Below are 25390 nucleotides of genomic sequence, written 5' to 3' on the forward strand. Positions count from 1 at the left end.
AGCAGGTATTCATTGTTTCATTTAAAACCCATTGTGGTGGTGTACAGAGCCAAAATGACGACAACTGTATCATTGTCCAAATATTTATGGACCTGACTGTATGTCGTTTAATGTAATCGAGAGCTGTGAAAGTTGTATGCTTATGTTTCAAACAGCCGCAGGAGGTGCAGTGTTTCCTTAAGTCAACAGAGGGCAGGGTAGATACAAATGTCATCGAAACCGGGCTGGAGTTTCGGTGAGTCAGTGTAAATACCAGTGTTGCTGATAACAGCAAGAAAACAAATGAGCCTCTAACAAGCCCTCAGTATGCTGCACATTCAGCCAGGCCTTTTACAGATGCACAAACTGACAAAGAGCCCTTTCAGGGAAAAATCTAGAAATCTAATGCATCCATGCAAACATAAAGTGATGCTGTAAATACTGGGGAGGTAGAATGAAACAGGATATCCAGGGGGGGAAACAAAGAAAGGCACTCAAAGTGAGATCCTGTGACACAACTCATGATGTCTGAAATAAAAAACTAAATGTCAGAGTAAACACATTTTAAATGAAGGATAGCTACCTCAGATGCAACATGATGAAATTCAAGTAATTTCTCAGTGTATCAAACTGAAAAAGTGCAGCCCTGTTAAACTGCACTATATCAAAAATAATCTTCGACTGTCCGATAAAGCATTTGGCTCAACACCGATAAGATTAAAATAGGGCAATTAAACACAGATAACAACATTTTCTGAATTCCACTCAGAGAGAAACCTTGACTCCTTTAAAGTCGCCCTTAAACCTTTCCCAAGTGGTATGTTTGCTGTTCTAAAGCAAACAGAACGAGAGTATGGCTGAGAGCATGGGAGCAGCCGCACACTTCTAACACTCGTGGTCTTCGTCTTCGCCAGGAGCTCTACATGAGCTGCACTGAATCATGACATCCGTAAGGCAACATTAGCATAATATTCCCCGGGAGCGCACAAGGACAGTATGCTTTTTAGTAGCATGTGTTAGTGTGTATGTGTAAACAACTTCAGGGGGGGAAACAGGAGTGTAAATGGGACAGTTTAAACAGCACCGCGCAGGACGGTGTTTTGCAGTGCATCAGTAGATTTTTATCACGTCTTATTTAAGCAGTTCAGTTGACCTTTGATGCCAGAAGTCAGATTCATTCACAATATTAGTGCTCTCTGCTGAGAGGAAGACACAGGAACAAGCAACATGGACACATTTCGATTAGATTTCTATCATTTTGGACAGAGATTTATATGTTGATGCTTTGGCTCCATGCTTTTAATTACTTGTGTGATGTGACTAATGAAATATATTTTAGAATTGGCTGAAAAAAGCCACGCTGACAGGAAATCCAAAGACAAACAAAAGGCAAAGATGGAGTTTATGTGAATTTGGTTGCATGAAGCTGCAGAAATCTTGGATTTCGGAGGCAAAGGAGAGTTTTCAAAACAGTATTACTATCAGACAAGTATGAAACTTTGACAAATAAATAAGGAAATATATCAATGAATTATTCATGCATGATAACTTTAACATTTTTGCGCACCGATTTCCTTGCACACAAAAATGACTGAAAAACAAAGGCAGTCTAGACAGACTCCCAAAAGGAAAATGCTCCTATTACAGAACCTCAAAACCTTAATTTACAAACCCTCTGATCTTTAAAGAAAAGGGCTGAAAAAAACAAAACATATGTTTTTGGTTTTGGTTCCTCACCTTCTCCTCAGCATCTGTGTGTTGGTCCACGGTGCTCAGGGCGTTCTGCACCCTGGCCAGCCGGGCAGAGAGGCACAGCAGCAGGTTGACCACCCTCTCCAAGTCTCCTATGAACAGGTTGTACCTCTCCAGCTCCACGGGCAGACAACGCTCACAGACCAGTGCCTCCAGGGCCTCTCCGTGGGCCACATTGTCCTGAATCTCCGTCTGGAGGGCACCACGCATCTCTTCCAGCGAGTGCAGACGCTCCTCGATGTAAGTCACCAATAGGCGCTGTTAATTCAAGCATAAGATTAGAGATTTGTGCTACAGAGATCTACATGGAGAAACACGGCCAACATATGTGGATAAAATACTTTAATGTACTTAAATGCTTAAAATATTTACTGTCATAGGATCATGGATAAAGGCATACTGTATCAAGAGTGAATGTGGCAGGCAGTCAGGAAGAGGGGGAGGCTATTTGCTAAGCCAAACATTAGCCAAGTGGGAGACACTGATAAGAGACAGACAGTGCATCATGTGATAAGAGACGCACAACTATCTCAGTCTGAAATGCGTCCACTTAAGGCCAAATAGTAACCAGATGGCATCAATATGAAATCACCACAGGATTTGAGACCACAGTTCAAAGTGTGGGGTTCAAAAGTCCTGTCTGATTTCTTGTAAATTTTATTGTATAAATTCAAACAAAGCTGTGACAATTTTACAGATGTGTTGTTAACAGTAAAGTTTAACATTTTTTGGCTACACACAGGTCTTATTTTCTTCCTGTGTTTTGTGGTCTATTTTGCTGTGAGGCACTTTGAACAAAAACATCCACTGTTTTGCATAAAGTAATAATTACCTTCTTTTCAGTGATGTCAGCTTTGCTCTGGGAGTCTGCACACTGAGGTTTAAGGCTGTCAGGAGCAGGAGGACAAGGAGATGATTCAGCCTTTTCCCCCGTTTCAGTGCTAGAAAAAGAAACACGTGTTTAGGTCAAGCTAGCTTTCTCACACCCTGTTTACGTGCCACATACAGTGTCTTCTCTTGGAGTACATTCTACTTTACATATGACAAAACTCTGCAATGCAGCTGGACATTCTCTGTGTATCTGAAGTGTGCTTACACAAGCAGAAATGTGAGTTCATGCACAGCAGTAAGCAGATAGCCCAGTGTGTCTGTGCTTGTGACGAAACAAAAGGTAACACAACACTGGTGGAGCTCAGGTCTTTGGTCATTAGAAACGAGCGTCAAGTTTCATGGAGAAACATTAAACCGGGAATCCTAATTAACTTGGTGCTCTTAACACCATGTCAACTCTAAACTGGTTTTAAAATGTAATGGATTATTATTTCAATCCACACAGCTGCATGTATACAAGATAAATACAGTCACCTGAGAGGATGTAAAGTCAAGGATTTTACTTTTCATAGTGTTTTTCTGTCATATTCATCATTTCAGAATAAGTCTCAGTCGCATAAAGTGGTGGGAGTTTATTTATGAACACTAAAGCTGTTTCAACCTCAAAGTATTATGTTCCAGGACATTAACGTTTACCTTTCTGTAGCTCCTTTCTGCTCCTGTTTCTTCTTGTAGTGCTCCTCCATCAGCAGCGTGTCCTCAGACAGCAGCTGCTCCATCAGCATCAGCGCCGTCTTACGATTGGCCAGCGGGTACAGCACTCTGGCCAGTGACTGGTCAGCCTTGACCACCGCCTCTACCAGCTCCTCCCACTGAGGTCTCTCAGCGGGCCTCTCCAGGCTCTCCGTCTCTCCCTCTGGTGTTCCCCTCTCCTCCATCTCCTGGTTTTCTCCCAACTTCTCATCTTCCGTTTTAGGCTTTTCCTGCTCCTCCACCTGCTGACTGATGTCTGCGTCAGAGACGGAGGTGCAGGGAGACACAGAGGCTTCACTTGTCTGCACTGGAGGGGCCGGGCTGGTGGACTCGTCGTCAAAAATGCTGTCTGTCAGCAGCAGAGTCTGGACTTCCTCTTTGATCTCTTCCTCTGGAGGGAGAATCCACAGCGATGGATCTGTGGTGACGCCGCAGCTCAGAGACACTTCATGGTTTGAATCAGGCTGTGGGGCGTCATTGCTTGGTTCATCCACCGACTGCTCTCTCTCTGATCCAGTCGTGGACGGAGAAGTCCTGATTCTGCTGGGAGTTACAGAAATTATGGTTAAGAATCACACCTGGCCAAAATAGTATTTGCAGAATCCAAAAAAACAATCCAATAAGATATCAACTTATTCAAATGATGATAATGCACACTGTGGAATACAGCGGCACTTTCAATTAGTCAAATCATTGCTGCATTGCCACATAGTCTAATCTTACCTGGAGCTAGGCCTGTTTTCACAAGACAGCTTTGTCTGTGTGGGGGTGGATGAGGTGGATTTGATCTCCCTCTCGCTGGTCTCAACACATGTGGGGGAAGATGGGTCAGATGAAGTCTCACTGGGCGGTCTACTGGACCTGGACTCATCTGCGACTGGGCCGTGAGATCCAGAGTGAACCCTGGCCCGCGAAGAGGAGCAGGAGGCCGGGGAAGTGGATCTACTTGAGCTCCTTGTTCCTAATGTTGCATCCTCTCCTGGTTCTGAGTTCTGCCTCAAAGGTGTTTTCTGGGTTTGGTTTTGCGTCTGTCCCTGAGTGTTCCTCTGACCAACAATCTCTGGTTCTTTTCCTGCTTGCTCAGTTACATTTTGTTTCTTCCTCCCTCGGCCCTGCCCCTGGGATCCCCTGACTTCGGCCAAAAATGAAACACTCCTCTTGTCTCTGTCTGGCCCTCCTGGTCCAGGAGAATCCCTCCACAGTTGATCCAGCTGCTCAGAACTTTTACTCAGGGCCGAGGGTCTTGTTAACTTTGATGACCCAAGCTCTTCCATGGACTTTCCCCTCTGTGCGACCACACGGACATGCTGCTGGCCCTCAGGAGCCAGCTTTATTGAGGACTCCTCAGTGGCATTCATCTGGGGACTGACATTGACAACCAGTGTTTCAATGCGTAACATAAGCCATGGATTCATACACACTATGATTAGAACTTTAAACGAAAACAAAAAATACTAAATCAACTTTTAACTACCGCATCTCACATGCAATTTTTGTAAGGCAAATACAGATGCATCATGTTACGGCTCTGGGCATTTTCATCTCAAAGACTGGCAAATCACAATACAGTTTGAAGAAATAGGCCAACTCCTTGAAAATGGTTGAGTCAATGATTCTTCTTTTATAGCCCACACATAAATCTTTTGAAAGGAATGCTGGTTTGCTGGAGCAGGTGGGTGTTGACTTTCCAGTGCCACTATGAATCAAGTGGAGATTTATAGTCTGTGCCACAGCGTACACTCGCTGACCTAATACTCTCCTGACCTAAAACCAATAAAAATGTCCCAATTTGTGTGCAGTACTGTTACATACCTCTGGGTTTCTATAGTATTAACTGGTAATGGATCCTCCTCGTAGTCGAGTGCCTACAGACAAAAGAAAATACAGGAATTACACTTGAATCTGTGCACGCTTAATTTCTTCTGAATTCAAGAGCAAAGTCTTTTCAATGAGTGTGACATATGACAGTAAAGCCAGACGTGGGTTAATAAATAATTTTTGGAAAGTTAATTTCACATACTTGTGACTGAAAGCTCATCAGACCCTGACTTAAAGTGTTATTTTTCTAAGTGTCTAAATTTGAACAGACATACCTGAAATGCATGTGGTGTGGATGTGGATCTGCTCCTGAAGAAATTAGGTGGTTCTGGTTGGTCCAACAAGCTCTCCACTGATGCAGATTTCACCTGAGATGGACCCTGGCTCTCCCTCCATCTGGGTTGATTTGACTGGCCAGCATATTGGCCTGAACAAGACTGAGCTGAGAAGAACTGGGCATACCTGTTTTGTGAGATTAAAATGAAATATATAGATTATTTGATCCATACAACAGCAAAGAAAAAGGCATCTAACAAATTTTCTTGCTCTCTGGCTCTGCTTCTCTTTCGTACCTGATGGAGCTGGAGGAGGAATCGAGGATGCGGCCTGCAGAGTGGGGTCTGTGAAGTTTCTTCCTGGTGTTTTTGCCTTCATTGTTTCCTGATAGAGGCCTTGGACCCCAGTCGAAGGGTTTCTCCCCGAGAGAATGCCTCTGTCTGGATGGAGCTGGTAACTGCGGTGCCGGCTGCTGAGGCTCAGCCACTTTCTGTCCCGTCTTACGCTCCATGTACTCCATCAGGGCCTTGTGTTGCAGATGTTTTAGGTTCGTCTTTGAGGTGCTAGGAGCTGAAAGGGCTCTACCTCTTGTCTCAAACATCTTTCTCCGTGATGCAACCAGTCCTTGTTCTCCTTGCTGCACGCGTTCCTCTCCTTCGCATTCAGCTGCAAACAGGCTTTCACTTTCGTTGCCAAAGGAGCGGCATGAAGAGTGGATGGGGACATTGCCGATCTGGTTAAGCTTCTCTGGTTCAGAGTAACACATCTTCTTCTGCTCTTGAGTCAATCGCTTCCTGCCTCCGATGCGTGCTACCTGGGGCTGGGCCACATTCGCGGGTTTCCCGTTTTCCTTCTCAGTCTCTTTGTCCATCTCCTCCTGACTCTCCCTGACTTCGTCTTTGATGCTCCCTCTCTCTGTCTCCTCAGAGGCCACAGAGGGAGTGAGTGTATCTGTGGAAGTCTCAGAGTCCTGTGATGGGGTGAAAGTGTGAAACACTGCAGGTCTCAGCTCAGGTTTTGGTCTGATACGGTGCGGTAATGACAGCTGCAGGTCCCTCCTTTTAAATGACGTCTCCCTTAGGACTTTCGACTGGGCGTCCTTCAGCTTCTCTTTGTAGTACTTTTTAAATGAGTCATCCAGGGTGTTACAGGCAACAGAGATAACTTCACCTCTATCGTTCTTGCCTGTGTCACTTTTTGGAGGTCTTTCCTTATCGTTAACAGCCACGTCTCCATGACCTGCTTTGTTTAGGATTGTTTCCTTGCCTTTTATACTGAAATCAGCATCTTTTTTAGGCTGCAACACTGCCCTGCTGGCTCCGGTGAGATGGTACAGAAGTGGGGTTGTTTCTTTGTTTATCCTCTCGCTGGCTACATCCCCCAAGGGCTGCCGTTTCCCTCTCTTCACCTGCTCCTCTCTCTTGTGGTGGTTGGGCTGGTCATCATTTATCAGAGAGGTGACCTCCTTTGTTTGTTTGATTGAATGTGGTGGGCAGTTTCTATCAGGTCCACAGTAGAATATAGGGTTGTTGGCAGTGTGGCGGCCAATATCTCGACTCTGCAGCATGTCAATTTCCTCCAAAGCATCAAAGCTTCGAGAGGACAGCGTTGAGATGAAGGATAGTCTGTGATTCTCCTGATCCTGGATTCTGGGGGACAAGTCCTTGCTCTGGGAAGTGAAAGCCTCGCTCTCATCTGGAGTCACAGCACTGGGTTTGAACAAATTATCCATTGTGCTGTGGCATCTTTCTTTTTCTCTTAGCCGATGTGTCTCCAACACAGTGGAGCTCTCACTTCCTGCCTCAGACCCACACACAGATGCAGAGTGTGTCCGCATACCAGATTCAGACGGCTTACACACTCCCGTGACAAAGTAGAACTGACCCTTATGCTGGATGCTGCTGTTGATAAAACTCTGACCAGCATTCCAGGGACTGGCAGCTCGGGCTGGCTCTGGACCAAGCCAATCATTAGCTGAGTGAGCCCTTTTGCGCTGACCCTCAAAATGGCCACTGCTACCACTGGGCTTGTTGTGATGGTCTCCATTACACCCACCACTGCTGGAGAGCTGTCTGGGTTTCAGGTGCTCAGGCTGGTTTGTGCCTCGGGGAGGTGATCGGCTTAGGATGTTTGTTGACTTCTGCTGTTCAGAGACAGCTTTGTTATCTGTGATGAAAAGGTATTCTGGATTCAGCAGCGCCCTGGTCTGATCATGGTTCTGGAGGTGGGGGCGGTAGCTTGGTGGCTGCTGGGCCTGTGGCTGTTGCTGTTGAGAGCCTCTCCAAACTGAGTACACTAGGTCAGAATTGACATTCGATTTTCCTGTTTCTGGTTTAGCTGTCTCAGGTTTTGGGGCATTCGAACTTTGGAGCTGTGGATGGAGTCGATTGTTGGGTCTGGGCTGTTGCTGAGGTTGTGGCTGCTGAGGTTTAAACTCAGTGCCTTGATGGTGCACCCTACTGTTTTCCAAGTTTTTTGTGGCTATGAAACTATCCAGGCGTGCTGGGACTGGAGGAGGACGGGCAGGAGGATAAGCACCTTGGGATGGTGCCCCCAAAGGCACCTCTTGTTTAGAGAGTGCTTTGTTGTTGTTGGTATGAAAACTGTTGTTTCCATTGTGGTTGTGGTGGTTGCCATTGGTACTGGTATTGTTGCGATACTGCTGTGAGATAGCTTCCACAGAGCGATAGAGCTGGTCCATGGTCTTTGAGTCAGACTGCAGAACCTGTGTTGGATGGTAAATGGACTTTACATACTTAAGATCAGCATAGTGGCTGAAGGAGCTGGATTGCAGGTCGTCTGGGAGAAAGGGAGAGGGGTAATCTGGGGCGGTGGACCCACCAGAGAAGGAGCTGTAGGCAGAGTCTCCTTTGCCGTGTTGATGGTGGGCGAGTTGGTCGGCGATGCTGCTGTTGGACTTGGCTGGGGAGAGCCGGCTGACAGGGAGGCTCAGAGGATGCAGGTCCACGTTGCTCATTCTCTCAAAGTGGAAGCTGTAGGAATCCATGGAGGACTGGGGCGAATGGCAGGAAGGGAAGGGCAGGGTTTGTTAATGTGCCGTACGTGTATGTGCGCTGATGCATGTGTCTTCCTTGTGGGTGAAACTGGGGAAATTACCACCAACACATTTGCACCAGGTTGTCGGTCACGCTTGTCGCTAATTAGGTCATTTTCGGGCCTCCTTTTTTGTTTATTCAAAGCCTCTTTAAAGGGTCTGCTCAGTGGGTCCTGTGGGAGAAAACACAGAGTAAAAATTGGTTATCAGCCTGAAATCTTGACTCTAAACTCATACTCTTATGTATGTGGCAAATGACTGCTCAAGGGTGAAATGTTTGGACAAAATAAGAGTTCAAACAGCAACTGGAAAAAAATCACAGCAATTATCCGATACTGAAAAATTCCAGTTGCTCTGCAGTTTCGATTGCTTTGCAACAGCGTGGCAGTTTCACACAAACATGCATGTTTGTGTCTGATTGTCATCCTGGCATGTCCACTGGGTTACTGGCACACACAGCTACACCGCCACATAGAAAAACCCTGTTCTAAGCTGTTGCATGGAAAAAAAACTTCCCCATCAGCTACCCTGCAAGTATATACCAACTCTTTGCAGTGTGCTTTCTGCTAAAACACCATTAAGATGCCAGAAAACTGTAAGAAAAATTTTACCTGGCATTTCTAGGTCAAATTCCTCTGGTGAGAAATTATGCTCCATCTGTTATAAGTTGTAAAGACAAATCATATCCTCCTCAACTGAATTTGTTTTCCCAGGAGAGAACTGTTTATGCCTACCTAGCAGAGTAGAGGTGCTGGTACTTGGCAGCATCAAGGTAGAGATCCTTTAATTTTCCTAATTATGACCTAATGTTTTAATCTTTAATTTATGTAAAGTTTGTTATTATAACAATGTTATTCTTCATTCTTTTGGTATATCTCCTTGACAATAAAATTCAAAAGTCAAAATTAGTAAGCAACTAACGTTTATTTTCATTATCAATTAATCGTGTCTGTAAAAGTGTCAAAATCACTTTCTCTCAGATGATGTTTTGTGTACAACGCATACGTTTTATAGTCATTTTTATGTTTCACGGCTCACATGGTTTACTGCAGCTTGGTTTTGTAGGTCAGTACAGTTAAGCACCTGTTGAAGGAGCCTGTCTGCCGTTTTGCATCAGCGAGGCCTCTAATTAAGGGCCTTGAGGTTGGCGGTGCACGTTGCAGCACACAGATGAAAAAATTTCAGGAATTCCATATGGAGCTACAGAAATCTGGGAGGATTAGTCATGTGATGGATGTATAATGCCCTGTTATACAGCACTGCAACCTGTCAAGACTTTTCTACCTTTCCCCCTTTTTGTTTTTAGGACATTAAAGCATTTTTTTTTTGCTAAATAACTGCTTAAAACTGCTGTGATTGAGACCTAGAAGCTGCTGTGTTTTGCAAATTGCTGTAAACCCAATTTATTTCCAACTGAGACACAGGTAAGATATTTCAACCAATAGGTCAGTCTAAGAATTAAATAACTTACAGGGATAAAACTACAGTTCTGTAACACACACAAACCTGCTGCCATCATCAGCTATCCAAAAAGTCATCTTCAGTACAGAAACCAGCCCCTGCAAGTTAATGATAGGTTTTGGTTTTACGGTGGACTCTCTTGACAGGGTAAATATAGGGTTCTCTGTCCAATGACCTGCATGCCTTTCCATGACTTTGTCATCAAGATGAAACTACATACCTGTCATGCGCACACAAAGGTCAATGTTATTGAAACAAAAACAAGCCAACCTGCTAATTAACTCTGGCAGCATGGAAGATTGGCCTCAGCACTGATGGAAGTGCACGAAATGTTGGGTTATCCCAACCAACAAATAAATATTAAAATCCTGAGGCAAATGACCACTTAGTAATTTAGACCGCCAACCGAAAACTCCTTTATAACTAATTCTAAAGAGCAACATTTTCCCAGTATTGCCATGTTTGCTGGCCGAGCTGAAAAACCTGAATCAGAAATGATCCTAGGTGGTCGTTTTGCATACACACAAAACCCACCTCCCAAGAGCCTTTCAGACTACAGTATTAAGGGGGATTCCATGTGTTTATGAAGGGCCTTCTGATCTGTGGTGTGTCTGTGTGTGTGTGAGTGTGAGTGTGTGTGTGGTTTCCAGCCCTCCTTTTCCCTCTGCGAACACAGAGAGGCTCCCAAACAGGGGAGCGCTCAAGTGGAAGTGATGGAGGGGACAGGCAGTGACAAAATGTACAGAGAGGAGAGAGGGAGGGAGGGGGGGTGAGGCAGAGGGTGACCGGCCCAGACAAATACCCTCACACGCAAACCACAACAACAAGAGACAAGAGAAGTGAACAATGACAGCAGGAAAGCTGAACACTAGCTGGATCAACAGTCACAGCAACAAGGCAGACTGGGAGCTACTCAGAGATCAACCACTTGTAAACTGGTGTGAATGAGAGTTTGTAAAGTTTAGAGAGCACTGTTAGCAAGAAAGAAGTGGAAAAACTCACCCAAACTTTGAGTCTAAGTTGCTGACTTTCCTGATTTCCATCTGCAAAAGCAATAAGTTCCCTAAGTTTCAATTTAAGTAAGGCTTTGCTGAATGATTTCCGTCCTTGTTTCTCTTTCACAACATCTTTCTTCCTCTAAAAGAGGGACCAGACCAAGTAACCAGGAGAGCTAGATATTAGAGGGAAGACTTCTAGCGAGTCTCTTCTCCCCCCACTGAGACCCGAGGCTGCCTAGCGGGAGCCACTGATTGGCCAGCCGATGACGTCCGGCTCTCCAGTGCACAATGAGCGCAGCGGAGGGAATATTTCACTGCCGCAGATAGCTGCTAGTGCTGCCGGCCGCCTGAACAACAGAGAGAGAGGGGAGAGAGGAGGAGAAAAAAAAAAAAAAAAAAAAGAGGCCTCGCATTCCTGGCTGGCTTCAAAGACGGAGCAGAGGCCGGGCGCCATTCATTCCCAAGGCCCTGAGCCCGGCACATGGAGACTAGCCAAGGCAGGAGGGAGGACAGAGGAGGGGAGGGGGTAGTGGTGGTGGGGTTGGTGGGTGTATGGGTGACCTCCCAGCCTCCACCCCAAAAAAAAAGACCAAGTATCCCCTACCATCACCCTCATTTTCCAGCTTCTCTCGTATTTCCCCTGTATTCCTCTTTATTACTTAAAACCCCTTCAAAGCCCTGTTATAAAGAAGTTACACAGCAACAACCACCTGCAGAAACCTCTAGCAACCACCTCTACAGTAAGACATAAAAAGGCCTTCATTACTGTAATTTATTTTAGAAACTAAGCATTTAAATACACTATTTGACACTGATGTGTCTTTCGCATGGGTCAAACTCGCTCTCAATGACACCACCAGCTTTCAAAACTCCTGTGTGATCGTCTAGCGTCAGTCAAAGACCCTTGTTGCCCTCGCTATTGTTTTCCGTGGTGGCTGGCACTGCTCATGCTCAGTGGAGTTTTTGTTACAAGCACAGTGTCAGACGAAGTGGTTGCAAAAAGTGTCATCACTATGTCGCTGACTCCGCCTGATGACAAGACTTTTCTTTGTGTTGGACAAATTTAAATGAGACTTTTTTTATGTTATTCAAGTATTAATGTCTGTGTAAATACTTTAAAATGAATGCAACCTGATAAAATGATGATGTACAGGACTTATGGAGTCATTTTCCACACATGATTACAGAGCGCTCCAACAGGGGGTCAACGTTAAATAGAGATGTGTAAACAAGGATAAGCTCATGACCACTGAGCTAAGTACTTTATCATGGTGAGGGGAAGGAGAGAGTGTGAACTAAGAAGCGTAAGAATTTTAAGACCATATGTTTTGACAAAAATCTAACAAGGTCAGGGGAGGTGTCAGGCAAGGACACTGATTGGATTTATGAAATGAATGAGTAAGTGAAAGAAAGCACATGGGGTGAGGCTGATGGAGAGAGGGAGGAATGAAGGATGGGAGGGGGGTGTTAAATTCTTTCGGATTTTTTTTTTTTTTTTGTCTTTCATTGGTGATTATGTGTTCCAGCGTGACCTTCACCATGCAGCCCCGAGACTGCACCACCAGGCAGAAGAAGGAGAGAAGCAAAAGGCAGAAACAGACGGAGAAATAGAGAATACAGACACAGGAAGTACGGGATGATACAAAAAATGCAGCAGAACCACAATAACGAAAGGTGAACGAACAGGGAAGAGAAGGAGATACAGGAGACAAGCAGGAAATTCAGGGACTATAGTGGCTGATGCCATGGTAGCCGGCCAAGCAACTAGCAAGCCAAAAGCAATAAGCTTATTAGCCTCGCTGGCCCTGTTAAGTCTGTTGATAAAGATGATGATGGGTTGACGGACCTCTGACTGAGGAGCTAAATGGATTGCACCTCAAAATACACCGTCAATCAGGAGCAGTCATCTGTGAAACAAGACTTTGATCTGTTTGACTTAACTCAGAAACAACTAATTTTTTGTATTCTTACACTCTTTGCTAAATTGAACTGACTCTTGAGTTTTTATGCACCATATATCTAGAATAAAGTCACAGCAAATTGCTGAAGGCTGAATGCTTTTCTGTTCGACACTGCCCTTTATTACATTAAATACTAATTTCTTGCACCTCACTGTAACTTTTATTCTTCTATTTTATACCTGACTTATTCTGTTGTAGCTTGTTTTTATTTTATTTTCTCTTGGCTCTCTAATGACTGTTTTTAACTGTATTTAAATGCCTTTTTATAATGTGTTTCTGATACTCTTCCTCTTGATGCTTTTGATGTTTTGTGGAAAGCACCCTGAATGTCCTGTTGCTGAAATGTGCCATATAAATAAACTTGCCTTGCCTGCCTTGTCGCAACGAGCACAATGCACCATGGGAGCAAACACAGGAAAACTTTTAACTGTAACACAAAGTGGACTCTTCTTCCCATAGGACAGAACAGACAAAACTGGTCTGAAGCTTTGAGGACAGGCGATCGAATAAAAGGTCAACAAAAACAAAACTATGCACATACAGTAGATCTTAGTCAAGAGGCACCACTCTTGCTTAAGACATTAATGATTTAAGCTACTTGCTGTGTAGGTTTAAAATTGTTCCACTGACCTTTTGGCTCCCATGCAGGCCTTCATAAAAACGTGAACCATTATATTCTTTACTTAACCACAATGTACAGTGTATGTGGGGCTTGACCCTCTATTAAATACCACTGAGGTGCCCTTAACTCCATGGCAGGCTGAGGAGATTTAAAAAGCCACTAGAAACGTATCCCAAATCTTTACCTGGTGTCTTAAAATCTTTTAAAATCTGTGGTAATAACATGGATAAAGGAGGCATCACAAATGCGCAAATGCTGGACAATGACATCACTTCTGGATTCAAATGAAAAACATCACTCCCATTGTCCCTGATCAAACAGAATCAGAGAGGAAGCCGTTTTTGAAAAGGTGGAAGTGGTCGAGTGGTGAGCACTGACAGAGCACATCATCTATTAGCAGGAAAGGGAAAGCTGTGTTGCCATGTACTGTAATCACCACCGCCTGTAGTGCAATTACTCCTGTATGTGTGTCAAACACCCAAAAAAAAAAAAAAAAAAAAAAAGACAGATTCAGCACGTCTGTGTGTGTGCAGGGGAGAGAAACTATGGCTGTGTGTTGCTGGGCAGTGCTCACACCAGTGTCTAAAATCTCTAGCTGACCGACACAAGCTGTCACACTCTAATAAGCTCGGCATTCCTGCCTTGATCTGGCCTAAATACTTACTTGACAATATTAACATTCAATCCATTTGATTTCATGATGTTTTCACCATAAGCTGACCACAAACTGAGAGGTCTACTGAGTGCATACACGTGTAGTTGGGACAACAACACTTGCTTTACACAAATCACCAACAGCCCTGTCATCTGTCGCTTTTACTTACACAATCAATGCTTTCATAATGACACACACACCCATGCACACAAAATGCAGCAAGGTCAATAAGAGTGCATTATAAATATTCCATAAAAAACAAACAGTGAAGCATTCTGTATCCTCCCCGGTCAACCATTAACCAGGAACTGCATCATGCGTGGCGGAGCTGAGCTCTCAAACTGAACACAGGCCTCTGTGAATGATACACTTCTTATTACTTTCAAGTGGCTTCTGAGAAGACAATTACTTTTGTATTAAGGACCCCTCGGGGGGCTGCAATATGATCTAGTCATGGCGAGTTTAACTGGATACTGTAGGAATTCCTCTGCACTGGAATAGTACAAGGCTGCGGGCAAAGGGAGTTTTATTTGAGTGTGTTTGGTCTAAAAATGGGGCGTGCAAATTCATCATTACTGCAGCGTATCATTTCAGTCTTTGGAATGTGTATTAAAATTTGAGAACGTACTGATCTGGGTCAAAGTCAGATGTGGAGTGATTATGAAAAGGATAACGATAGAGGCAATTGGACTATGGGAACTGGGTACAAAACTGAACGCTGTCAAAGTGCCACGTCATTTGCTTCTTTATATGTGGCATAAAAAGTTATGCAGCAAACTATGTGTCTGCCATGATAACGATAAACTTGCGGAAAAAGTTCTACCTGGATTGTATACGTTCAAATTTGAATTACAAAATAAAAAACAGTGAGAGCAACTCAAACACAACACTACCTCATCAAGAGCAAATGTGTGATACCACCACCAACAACAGGGGGGCCACAGTGACAAAAGAGGGCCGAGGTGAGGAATGTATGAAAGGAGACAAAACAGAAAGTGAGTAAGAAGAGATGGCCCGGCAGGAAGCTGAGGACAAACACCACAGGAAAAAACACACAATAGCAAATGACCCACTTCCTGTTCAAAGGTGGGGAAAGTCTCAGTGAATCCATCATTATGGAAAAATATTATCCTAAAAAAATAACAACCCTATTGTTCTTGGGTCCCCAGTGTCTCCTATAGATCAGGCCATGTCTCTCAACAGGCCCTAAAGACACACTGTTTGAAGTCTATGCAGGACAGATAAATTGGAGCTCTCTGGGCATCATCTGTCAACTTCCCTGCACTACCTTTACATGTTTGGGTGTGCTATTTTCTCAATACTCGATTAATTGTTAAGTCTGTAAAAGTCAAAAAATGATGTGGCCACGAATACCGGTTAGCGCACCGTGTCACCTCCTGCCTATAGCTGTCCCTGCCCTGCCAGGCTGCAGTAACCATGTCTGTCCTGTTACATAACAAGCTGTGGTCCGACCAGCTGACCACAGACACATAACAGATGCAGGAATTCAACCATGGTGGCCCCTGAGCTGGTGCTGCGGCAGCTATGACACTGCATGACTTCACCAGGAGCGCATGAGGTTTGGCACCGAGGTCAAGACTTCCCAGAGAGACACTGACTTTAAAATACATGTGTTGGTCTTGTAATATAACCAATCATTAATCAATCTCACAGGGACTTCTATGTCGTGATCAACGGTCTGTATTAACCCACCCAACCTGTAATTTTTTATCATTTGCACCAATGAACAGAGCAAACAAAAAACAATGCTGCAAATGCTTAACATCTGATGAAACACTGGTTATATGAAAGACCACGAGGACAGATGCCTTTTAGCAACAATGATTTAGCACCTTTAATGAGAACACATAATAAGCATCAGTTTGTGTTTCATACTATTTCAGGCCCGACAAAAAATAGAACTAAGCATGGCAACAGACGGAGTAGAGAACAATTAAGTCCTTGTGCGAGCTGCACTGTACAGTATATATATGCCCCGTCCAACACTGTTACTCATGGAATGTATTAATGCTGGTTAAATCCGTAGCAAAAGCTGTTAATGGACTTATCACACTTTATACAGAGTGGTGTGGCATAAAGGCCATACGATATGACCTGGTTTCTTTCTGGTATTTTTCACAATCTACATTAAACGACTGCTGCTCTGCTCCCCTTGAGGAGCTTATTGTTTGCCATGTAAATGTATCTCGTGTTTGTGTTTGTTTTTTTACTTATACAGTAGCATTAATGTAGTTTCTTAGAGGTCTTTATGAAAACAGCACTGGGAAGCAATATCGTGGAAAGACTCTGGAGGTGTACCTCTATGGTGCCTTCAAGGACATTTCTCTTTTACAGTACTTATTCAATCTCTGATAGTCAACATACTCCAGGTGTTATTTAGTAATAATGAAGCTGTGTGTACTCACTTTCCTTCAGCCTGCCTCACACTTCTAAGTCTATACAGATACTGTGGTAACATGTTGGTAATTGTCACAGTATTCAGTTTGTCTTTAGTGTCGATAGCTATGCAGTGGAGAAGGTAGATGTTTAATGATGTATTTGTAGCACTGCTAGCAGCAGTTACCCTGTGAAATATCTCAACATCTATGAGATGGATAGGGACAAAACGTAGTTCAGATAATGCAAGGTTCCCAGAAAATGTATCCTCAAGATTCCCTGACTTTTTCTCTAGCACAGAGGGTTGGGTACCGAACTTGGTACATTTGAGGGTACTGATCTGGTTACATCGGTACTACCAAGTGCTATTTCATGTTAAATCCATAGGTGCCAAAGTTCGGTACCTGAAGCGCATCTGGATGAGAACGCTGGGTTTAGACAAGAGGTGAAAGTGCCACGAAGCCTAAAGTCTGTGAACTAGCCACAGAGCTCTGTGCCCGCTTCAGCTCAGTGGCCTAGCGGTAGAGCGTCCGCCCTGAGACTGGGAGGTCGTGGGTTTGATCCCTGGTCAGGTCATACCAAAGACTATAAAAATGGGACCGATTGCCTCCCTGCTTGGCACTCAGCATCAGGGGTTGGAACTGGGGGGTTAGATCACCACATGACTCCCAAGCGCGGCACCACTGCTGCTCACCCATCCCTCAAATGCGGAGAACAAATTTCACACACTCAGGTGTGTGAAAATCATTGGAACTTTGACTTTGACTAGTTTCGACGACACACACAAGCAGACAGACAGAGGGATGAGGTTCGTTCTAGACATGAGAATTAGCAGAATTGCTTCTTAGTCTACTACATCACCCCTGAAACTTGTTCAAAAATTACTATTTTTTAAATGTTTTGTTATCACAGATTTAAGTTAAATACCGAAAAAAGGTACTGTTGTGTAGTGGTACCGAATTCCAGATACCAGAACCTATATCGGTTCAAATGTGAATGGTACTAAACCCTAATCACCACGACGACATGAATACCTTTGATGATCCTTTAAGCTTCATCTAGCTCCATGATCAAGTCAAAATGTTAACATGCCCATTACCTTGGTTCATTACCAATTACCTGTAAAAATAATGACATTCCCACCAGCTTCAGCTGCACTTTGTGTGCTTTGCGCTAATCAGCAAATATTAGCATGTTATCATGCTAAACTAACAACATGTAGGCATGCTGACATTAGCATTTAGCTCAAAGTACCACTGTGCAGTACAGCTTAACACTGCATGGCTGTAGACCCTTGTTAAAACTGTGGATAACACAAAGTCTGGTCTTCAAGAAAGAAGAGAAAGTTACAGACAGTGAGACTCAACTTTGTCTGCCAGACACTTTCAAACAGCATACAATATAAAAACCAAGCAATAAACCAATCTGCTATCTGCATTGGGTAAGACTGGCGACAATATCGATTGGCAGGCCAAACACCTGACACTTTATGGCAGCGTGGCACAATGGCCCTCGGAGCCTTGTCACTTGTTTGGTTATTTGGCAAGCGCACATGGAAAGGAATGTGCTTGATAAGCAGCCGGGGCAGGTACAGATACAGCAGGTGAAGCAAACAGGTCATTATATTCAGTAAACAGCCCTCAGTTTGACGGCGTCTAACAAAATATGTCACTCTTATTCAAAGATTTAAACTTTCAGTCCTTTTACATAATGCTCTGTTTATCCCGCAAATCAGACCTCGGGCCATAGACAGTCCTCATGTTAGGTAAATAAGGTAAGTAAATAATTATAATACAATAGCATGATGAGTCCTCTAGCTCCCAGTTGGACCTATTGCTAGGCTTGTTCTTCGACATGAAGCCTATCTGTGTTATTGAGTTTGTTACTCTATTTAAATACATAATAATGATGTGTAATGATCTCGAGAGTCATTTCTTGTCCTATGCAAACAGCAAGGGTTAAGATAAGACAAGAAGAAGATAGCCCGCACATCATAGCCTACCACTTCCTGGCAGAACACACAATTGTGCATACAGGAAGGTCACAGAACTATAAACCTGTGGGATCATTTAATAAGGCAACATGGTCACTAATTGCAGAGCGATATAAGGGAAAGTTATGATTTTCTACAAGTACGGCCGCAACTGACAACTGTTTTAATTTTGGATTTTGGATAGATAGAGGAATATGCAAGAGAAGAAGTGCCAAGGGCGATTTTCGCAGAGACGCCTAAGCACCAATCACGAACGCATGAATTGGCAATAAGTGTTAAGCAATAGTGCTGAGTGACAGAGTACGCCTTAGATTTAGCTGTTCAATTCATGTGACTTCACAAGGCCTTCTTCAGGACATCTTTTCACCCATTGAGCTCAAACAGATGGAAGTGCTGTGTCTATAGCCTCGGGTTACTTAGATGTTAGGGAACAGGTTCTATGGGAAAACACACAAAACTTATTCCTGTCATTCAGCAGTCACAGAAATCATGACTTTGTACATCAACTAACTATCCTATCTACTTTGAGACACGCTAAATGTTCGATATCCTGGAGTGGCAAAAGGCAGGTTACAGTACTAAATGCTACGTAATGTAAACACTTGCAGTAGTGTAGGTTTTTGCTTACAGCGATTACTTTTACATGCATTTGCCTCATTATATGAATTTTTGGCCATGTATACATCTATGTATTTTATGACTTAAAATAGGGAATAGCATAAGTCTCCTGTGATATTAAATAAACCTTTGCTTTTCCTACTGTGACGTCAAAGAAAAGTGAAAAAGGTCTATGGATACCAGTTGTGTCTGTATGCTAATATGACGCTACAGGTAATTCTTAGCTTAGATTAGCATAAAGATTGGAAACAATGGGAAACAGCTAGCCTAGATCAGTCCAAAGTTGAAAAAAACCCCACCTACCAGGACTAAATATGACTAATTAACACGTTATATCGTGTTTGCTAAATCTGTACAAAAACAGAAATAACGACCATACTCAGAAAGAAAGCAAATAAAGATACTGCATCATAATGTTGATGATTCCTAAGGGGGAGTTGTGAGCACTTAACAGGAAGGTGCAACAAGGCAGGTGTTTTTACTTAATTTGTCTGATTAGAGCTCTTCTCAGCTCCATTTGCTCAATGTTTGTACACTGTGATTGACTTATGTTCTGTTGCACCTTTATCTGATTCAAAACACACGTATGAGTTGATTAAAATATGATCAAAACTCAGCAAAAAAAAAACCTTTATGTTGATCCAGCCCTCTAGTCACAGTGGCTGAATTCTTTTTAACAAATACGCAGAGCTAATTTCAGTCATGCGTACATCCTTGCGGCCATTTTAATGGGCCACATACACACAAATTCTACACTGACGTCAGAGGAAAAGGCTTACTGACAGCGAGAGTCATTCATGCGTGGAGCTCCTGCTATTACATGGCCAGGTCTGTGACATCATGTCTGGTAAGGAAGGAGGAACAGCAGAAAACAAAAAGAAATATGAGGATAAATAGGATAAAGGTGTGAGAAACTGGGTCCCTGTCCACTACCTAATGTGGCGTGATGAAAGTGAACAGACATGCCTCTAATCTCTCCTTTTATACCTGCCAGGATGCTTTAAGCAGCGTGAAAAGGACAGTCCGGATACACGATACGCTGCCTTGTGGAGCAGCAGTGGCAGCACAACAAGGAAACATTTGCTCAGTGTTGCACTGGAGATTTGAATTGCAAAAGAACCCGCCAGGCAAACAGAGACACTGTGTGAGGGGGAGAGCGGTTAATATTCACTTCCCCCACTGACCCCAACATGGCTGCAGCTGGAGTCAACAACACTTCTGAACCAAGGGTTATTCTTGAGAAAGTAGATTTTTAATCCATGTGAGGACAGACTCCAACTGTCAGGAGAAATTAAGCAAATTAAAAAGTGGCCAACATTCTCCACATTTTTTGATTTTGCACAAATTATCGGGAGCACCCACCCTGAGAGACCAAGTGCATTAATCCAAGCGGAAGTGATGATCCATAATTAAGCATTTGAAGATCTTGTGGATAACAGGTGTCCTTACATGCAGAAACCCTCTGTCTCATATTACTGTTGTTCAAATTCCAGTAATTTATTGGCCTTGACAGGTTGGTTTCAAATCTCACTCAGTCTCTTTCTCCTCTATTTACACTTCTGTGTCCCACTCATTCCTCAGACACAGACAAAGGTTAAAGCCAGTTCATCCTCAAATCAAAAATCCATATTTTATCTCTTATTTGTAAAGCTATTTGGTGTGATATCTGCCTTCTCTTGAATATACTAGAACTATACTTGTATACTTGTAACTAGCTTGTTGCTCAAAGTGCCAAAAAAATACGTTTTAAAATCTCAATAGCAATGTCTCTTTCCAGAAATTATGACATGGTTACACTGTTTCATGTAAAAACTATTTTTATTCTACCAAACTACATCCGCCAACTGTATCAGTATACAGAATGAAGCATGCATCTACTGCTAGGTCACCTAGCATCTAGCTAACATTACAGATCAGCTGAGGAGGATGCCGTCAATCAGCACGTTTACATGCACACAGTAGCTGAGCTAAGCTCATAGCTCAGCTAATCAGTCAAGTTGGATTTCTCCTCTTGTCTGAGTATACATGCAGAAGAGAAAATTGAATTTTTGACCAAGTACGTCTGACTCCGCCTGGATAGGCGGTGCTGTGTCCTTTTTAATATAGTGCATATTGTTCTAGTTCTGGTTCTTGCTCAGGAACTTTTTTTAATAAATCCGCATTTCACGTTTTCCTACCATCCATAAACTTCAAAATGTTTAGCTCCTTTAGCTTTCGGAGCATGAATGTAGTTTCCTTGTCCGTCCAGAAGTGCGTCTTCTGCTTCTCGGTCGCCATGGTGCTTGTTTGTTTGTTTTTCTGGGAGTTACTGCACTGCTGCCTCGTCATCTCCTTCTTCTTCCGGGTGAAAGCCCGCGAAAGAAAAAGTGGTGCATGCGCAGAACGCCGACTCCGACTCCAGTCGGACTAAGTGCATACATGCAGCAATAGTTAGATTTTCAATCGAATTATCTAGGTGTTAGTCAAGCTACGGATAGTCCAATTTCAGTCAGACTAAGCTGTTTACATGCATTTAAAAGTCCTGTTTCAGTCGGACTAAGCCAATAATTTGATTTTCTCAAGTTGCATGTTAACGTACTGAATGTTTACATCTTGCGCTGTCACAAGCCTCTCATCCATGAGTAGATGCACGCTTCCTTCTGTGCTGTGAAACGGTTAGCTGGTGTAGTTTCGGTAGTAATAAAATAGTTCCTACATGAAACTGCTCACAACAGGGTCTGTGGATTATCTTGACAACTTGACAATTCAAACCAAAACATTGTAGTTTGATAAATACAGACTATGGGTCAGAGGAAAAATATGTTTTTTTGATTCTGGGGTGAACTCAGCATGTGAGGAGAATATTGATATCGTTCCTGTAGAGAGGGATAAGCTTCAGTTTTGTCAACTGCTTTTACTGATGTACTTTGCTGATTTACGGTCTGTTGACATACAAAGGTAAATCTTGACTTTGTGTTTGTGACCCAGTCTATTTTCTTGTGAATTATCACTGTTAAACACAAAAAAACTGGGGCAAATCAACTTTCTGCGCTCACAGTGTCACAGTTCATACAGACTTTGGGTACTGAGACATATGGGAAATTTATACTGTAGATAGATGCTGACTGAGACACCTACAACATTTGAACTGATCTGCCCAGAGCAGACAACAGCAAACCTCTTTCCATCTACCTTGAGAGGCAGAATTTGATATGGAAAAAGCCCAAAGCACACAATATAACAGATGGCTTCATCACATCCAACAAGGTATCCGATTTCGCCAAATCTGCCGTTTCTGATGGCCTGAGCTGTTTAAGTTATGTGCAAAGCCGGTGAAAAATCCTCACTGACGCGGTGTTTGTTGGATCAAGCTCCATTTTTTTTGCTTGAACTGAGTAATTCCACGTTTTAGGTGGATTGTGTCTTCGGCTTCTACACATACAAAAACAAACATCAGCAAATGCTAACCAAAAAACTATCAAGGAAAAAGAACTCAGCCCTAATTAAAGGATCTCAGTTGCTCCGGCTGAACCCTGACCACCTGTTATTACGAAATGAACATGTTTTGCAACAGAGCCTTTGTATTTCCCATCATAACTATAAAAAACCATAATTTGGGTCTAATAAATCAATGGGAAAGTTTGAGTAAGTTGGCTCCCTAACAAGGAATTTATCTCCTCTCTCCTGCCTCTCACTCCCTCAATCGCCACATCAAGTCTACAGGGGGATTTTTTCTGTAAAATGAACCTTGCATAAATCTGATTTAGTGGACAGCTTAGCGCTAAAAAAGCAAAACTGCAGCTTTACATTTGAGAGTGCAAAGATCTCAGCTTTCAACAAGTTACTCAATGGCTTTTCCATGCCCACATATTGTACAAACTAGTGCTGCTACATTCTAAAAATCACACCTGTAAAGAGCAACAGCCTTGTTGTTGACAGGAAAATAATCGCTCATTTAATTAGTCTGTTCCAGGTGGACACTGAGTTAGCATTTAGCCTGTTATGTCATTCCTCAGGCCATTATGAAGCAGATGATCAATGTAACACAGCCAACAAGTTTTTTCCCTGAACAGGCTAATAAGTAATCCTTGATAAGCGCTTTTCCTCTGAGAAGTTTGCTTTATGCTGCAGAGAGCTATATGACGAAAATAATATAACAATGAAAAGGAAAATTATTATTTTATCCGGAATAAAGTCGCTCTTTGTTAGCCTGCAGCGCTATTACCACGTGGATCATAATTTAGCAGTCATCCCACCTCCATGTCAGTATATCTGACAACCGTAAATGTGTCGGAGCTCTGTTGGAAGAACAAACGAGTGTCTAATGTGCTGATAATTACAGAGTCCCACCTACACCTCAGGCTATAGACTGCAGGCTGTACATGATCTCCCAATGTATCGACGCCTCTGCAGAGACGAAACGCTCCGGGTTAACTTTTAATGGCGCTGCTTTTGAAACATATACAGTAACTTAATAGTACTGATCATCACCTCGCTCAGGAGTCAAGTGATCTCTAATCTCCATTGTGTTTCCCAGCACAGAGTCTGCCACCGTGGTTAATTTTGGTGGAGCTGATCACAATGGGCTCTTTTTGCTGCTGGCAGTGCAGGTTTCCTACCTCGGAGCAGGGGAGGAGAGGGGGATCAGAGGAGGAAGGGGGGGGTTAAGGCTGTAAAATAAATCACAGAGATTAAACTTCACCAGAAAACAGCGCAACACACTCTGGACTTTGTAACCTGGGGGGGAAAATGGTGTGGTAGTCAGAATTGGTGCTGCACGAGGAAGTACTGGTGTGACTATTAGGGGGGAACATAACTCCTTTACTTGTTTAAGAAATCATATTCTCTTTATTACTTTTATATATTTAAAAAATATGTCTGTGTAGATTTGTGGTGAGCACATAGAGCCGTCCTAAATTTCATTTTTCCCAAATTAGCTAGGTTACTTTAACTTTTCAACACAGAGCTAATATACTGCATACAACTGTATGTTTCGGATGAATGCAAGTTTTAAATTACTTTTCCATTTTTTCCTGTGGCTTTTTGGCTCATTATATTCACTTGTTTTGGTCTATAAGGTCCAATGGGAATCAACAAAACTGCACGTTAAATAGCACTATTATTAGCGGACAAAATTTAAAACAAATGTGTCTGAAATTACCTCTCAATCCTCAAATTCCAACAGTCCAAAACACAAAGATATTCAGTTCACAGTGATATAAAACAAAGAAAAGGGACAAATCCTCTCATGTAAGGACTGAAACTGGAGAATGTTTAACACATTTTCACTTTTTTATTTTGGAAAATCATTGAGACAATTAACTATTAAAATATATGCCAATTTAGATCAAATCTGTCAGCCCTAAATTACTTAAAATTGTGGAATTTTATCTAATTAATTGACTTGCTGTTAATCAGTAACATTAATTTAGCAAGCTTCTTCATTTCAGCAACTTCGACTGAAAATATAACTAAGTACTGAAGTCATCCCTGCTCTGACTGGACACACACAGACACACAAAAGAAGACATCAAGCCTCTACTTCCAGCCTTGTCAGACAGCTGTAAATGCCTCTTTTATTAGTCAATATCACAGCCATATTACTGCGGCTGTGGTCGGCTCAAGTCTCGGAGACAACCCCTCACCCACACCTTTTCATCAGGGGCTATGAAACCTGAGACGGCCCTCTGGCAGACCTGTTAGCACGGTGTATTATGAAACACAGCGGTCCACACAGGAATTCTCAAACAGACACAGAGGATGAAGGGTAGCTCTGTCGTCCAGACTGAAACAACAGCAGCATTAGAAAAAGTCTCTTCCTTCCTCTCTGCCTCTCTGGATTTTTCCTGATGGACTTTCTGCATTGCGGCTGTTGCTACTGATGCTCACAAAACAAACTGTTGCACAAGTGTGGCAGTGGCTGTAATGTGCCAAAATTCGTGGCAATGTGCCGACAAGAGTGGATAACTGATAAACATGGACGTAAACGATGCAGCTTTAAAAATTGGCTTTGCAAGTGTTTTGTAAGGAAGAAAATAAAAGACAGGCTTCAAGGATACAAGGATTTGTTATGTCTGTTACTCCACAGGGAAGCCGTTACCTACTTTACAACTGTATTAACCTCAGAGAGTTTTGTTCACTGGGGTGTGTTGCTGTATTTCCTGTCTCTCTATATTCCCCAAACAGTAAGGAAAAGGAGTAGGACATATTTTAAAAGCTGCCTATACAAATGGGTTACTCAC

The 25390-nt window shown here is 43.0% G+C and overlaps 1 protein-coding gene across 4 annotated transcripts in view; it reads right to left on the reverse strand.

The window, feature by feature from the left end:
• Positions 1-25390, reverse strand: part of shroom1 (shroom family member 1) — a 34427-nt gene that overhangs the window by 4101 nt on the left and 4936 nt on the right. The window contains exons 2-9 of one of the 4 annotated variants that reach the window (XM_050040279.1): positions 19953-20013; positions 5706-8637; positions 5409-5595; positions 5128-5180; positions 4039-4680; positions 3259-3858; positions 2564-2672; positions 1717-1989 (exon numbers count right to left, since the gene is read on the reverse strand). In XM_050040279.1, the coding sequence (XP_049896236.1) occupies positions 1717-1989; positions 2564-2672; positions 3259-3858; positions 4039-4680; positions 5128-5180; positions 5409-5595; positions 5706-8416 (4575 nt within the window). In that variant the 5' untranslated portion in view covers positions 8417-8637; positions 19953-20013. Of the gene's footprint in view, positions 1-1716; positions 1990-2563; positions 2673-3258; positions 3859-4038; positions 4681-5127; positions 5181-5408; positions 5596-5705; positions 8638-10927; positions 11249-19952; positions 20014-25390 lie in introns of those variants that run through there. The other 3 variants (XM_050040280.1, XM_050040281.1, XM_050040278.1) reach the window with 3 other exon arrangements.

The sequence above is a fragment of the Epinephelus moara genome, chromosome 3, assembly GCF_006386435.1.
Source record: "Epinephelus moara isolate mb chromosome 3, YSFRI_EMoa_1.0, whole genome shotgun sequence".
NCBI lineage: Eukaryota > Metazoa > Chordata > Actinopteri > Perciformes > Serranidae > Epinephelus > Epinephelus moara.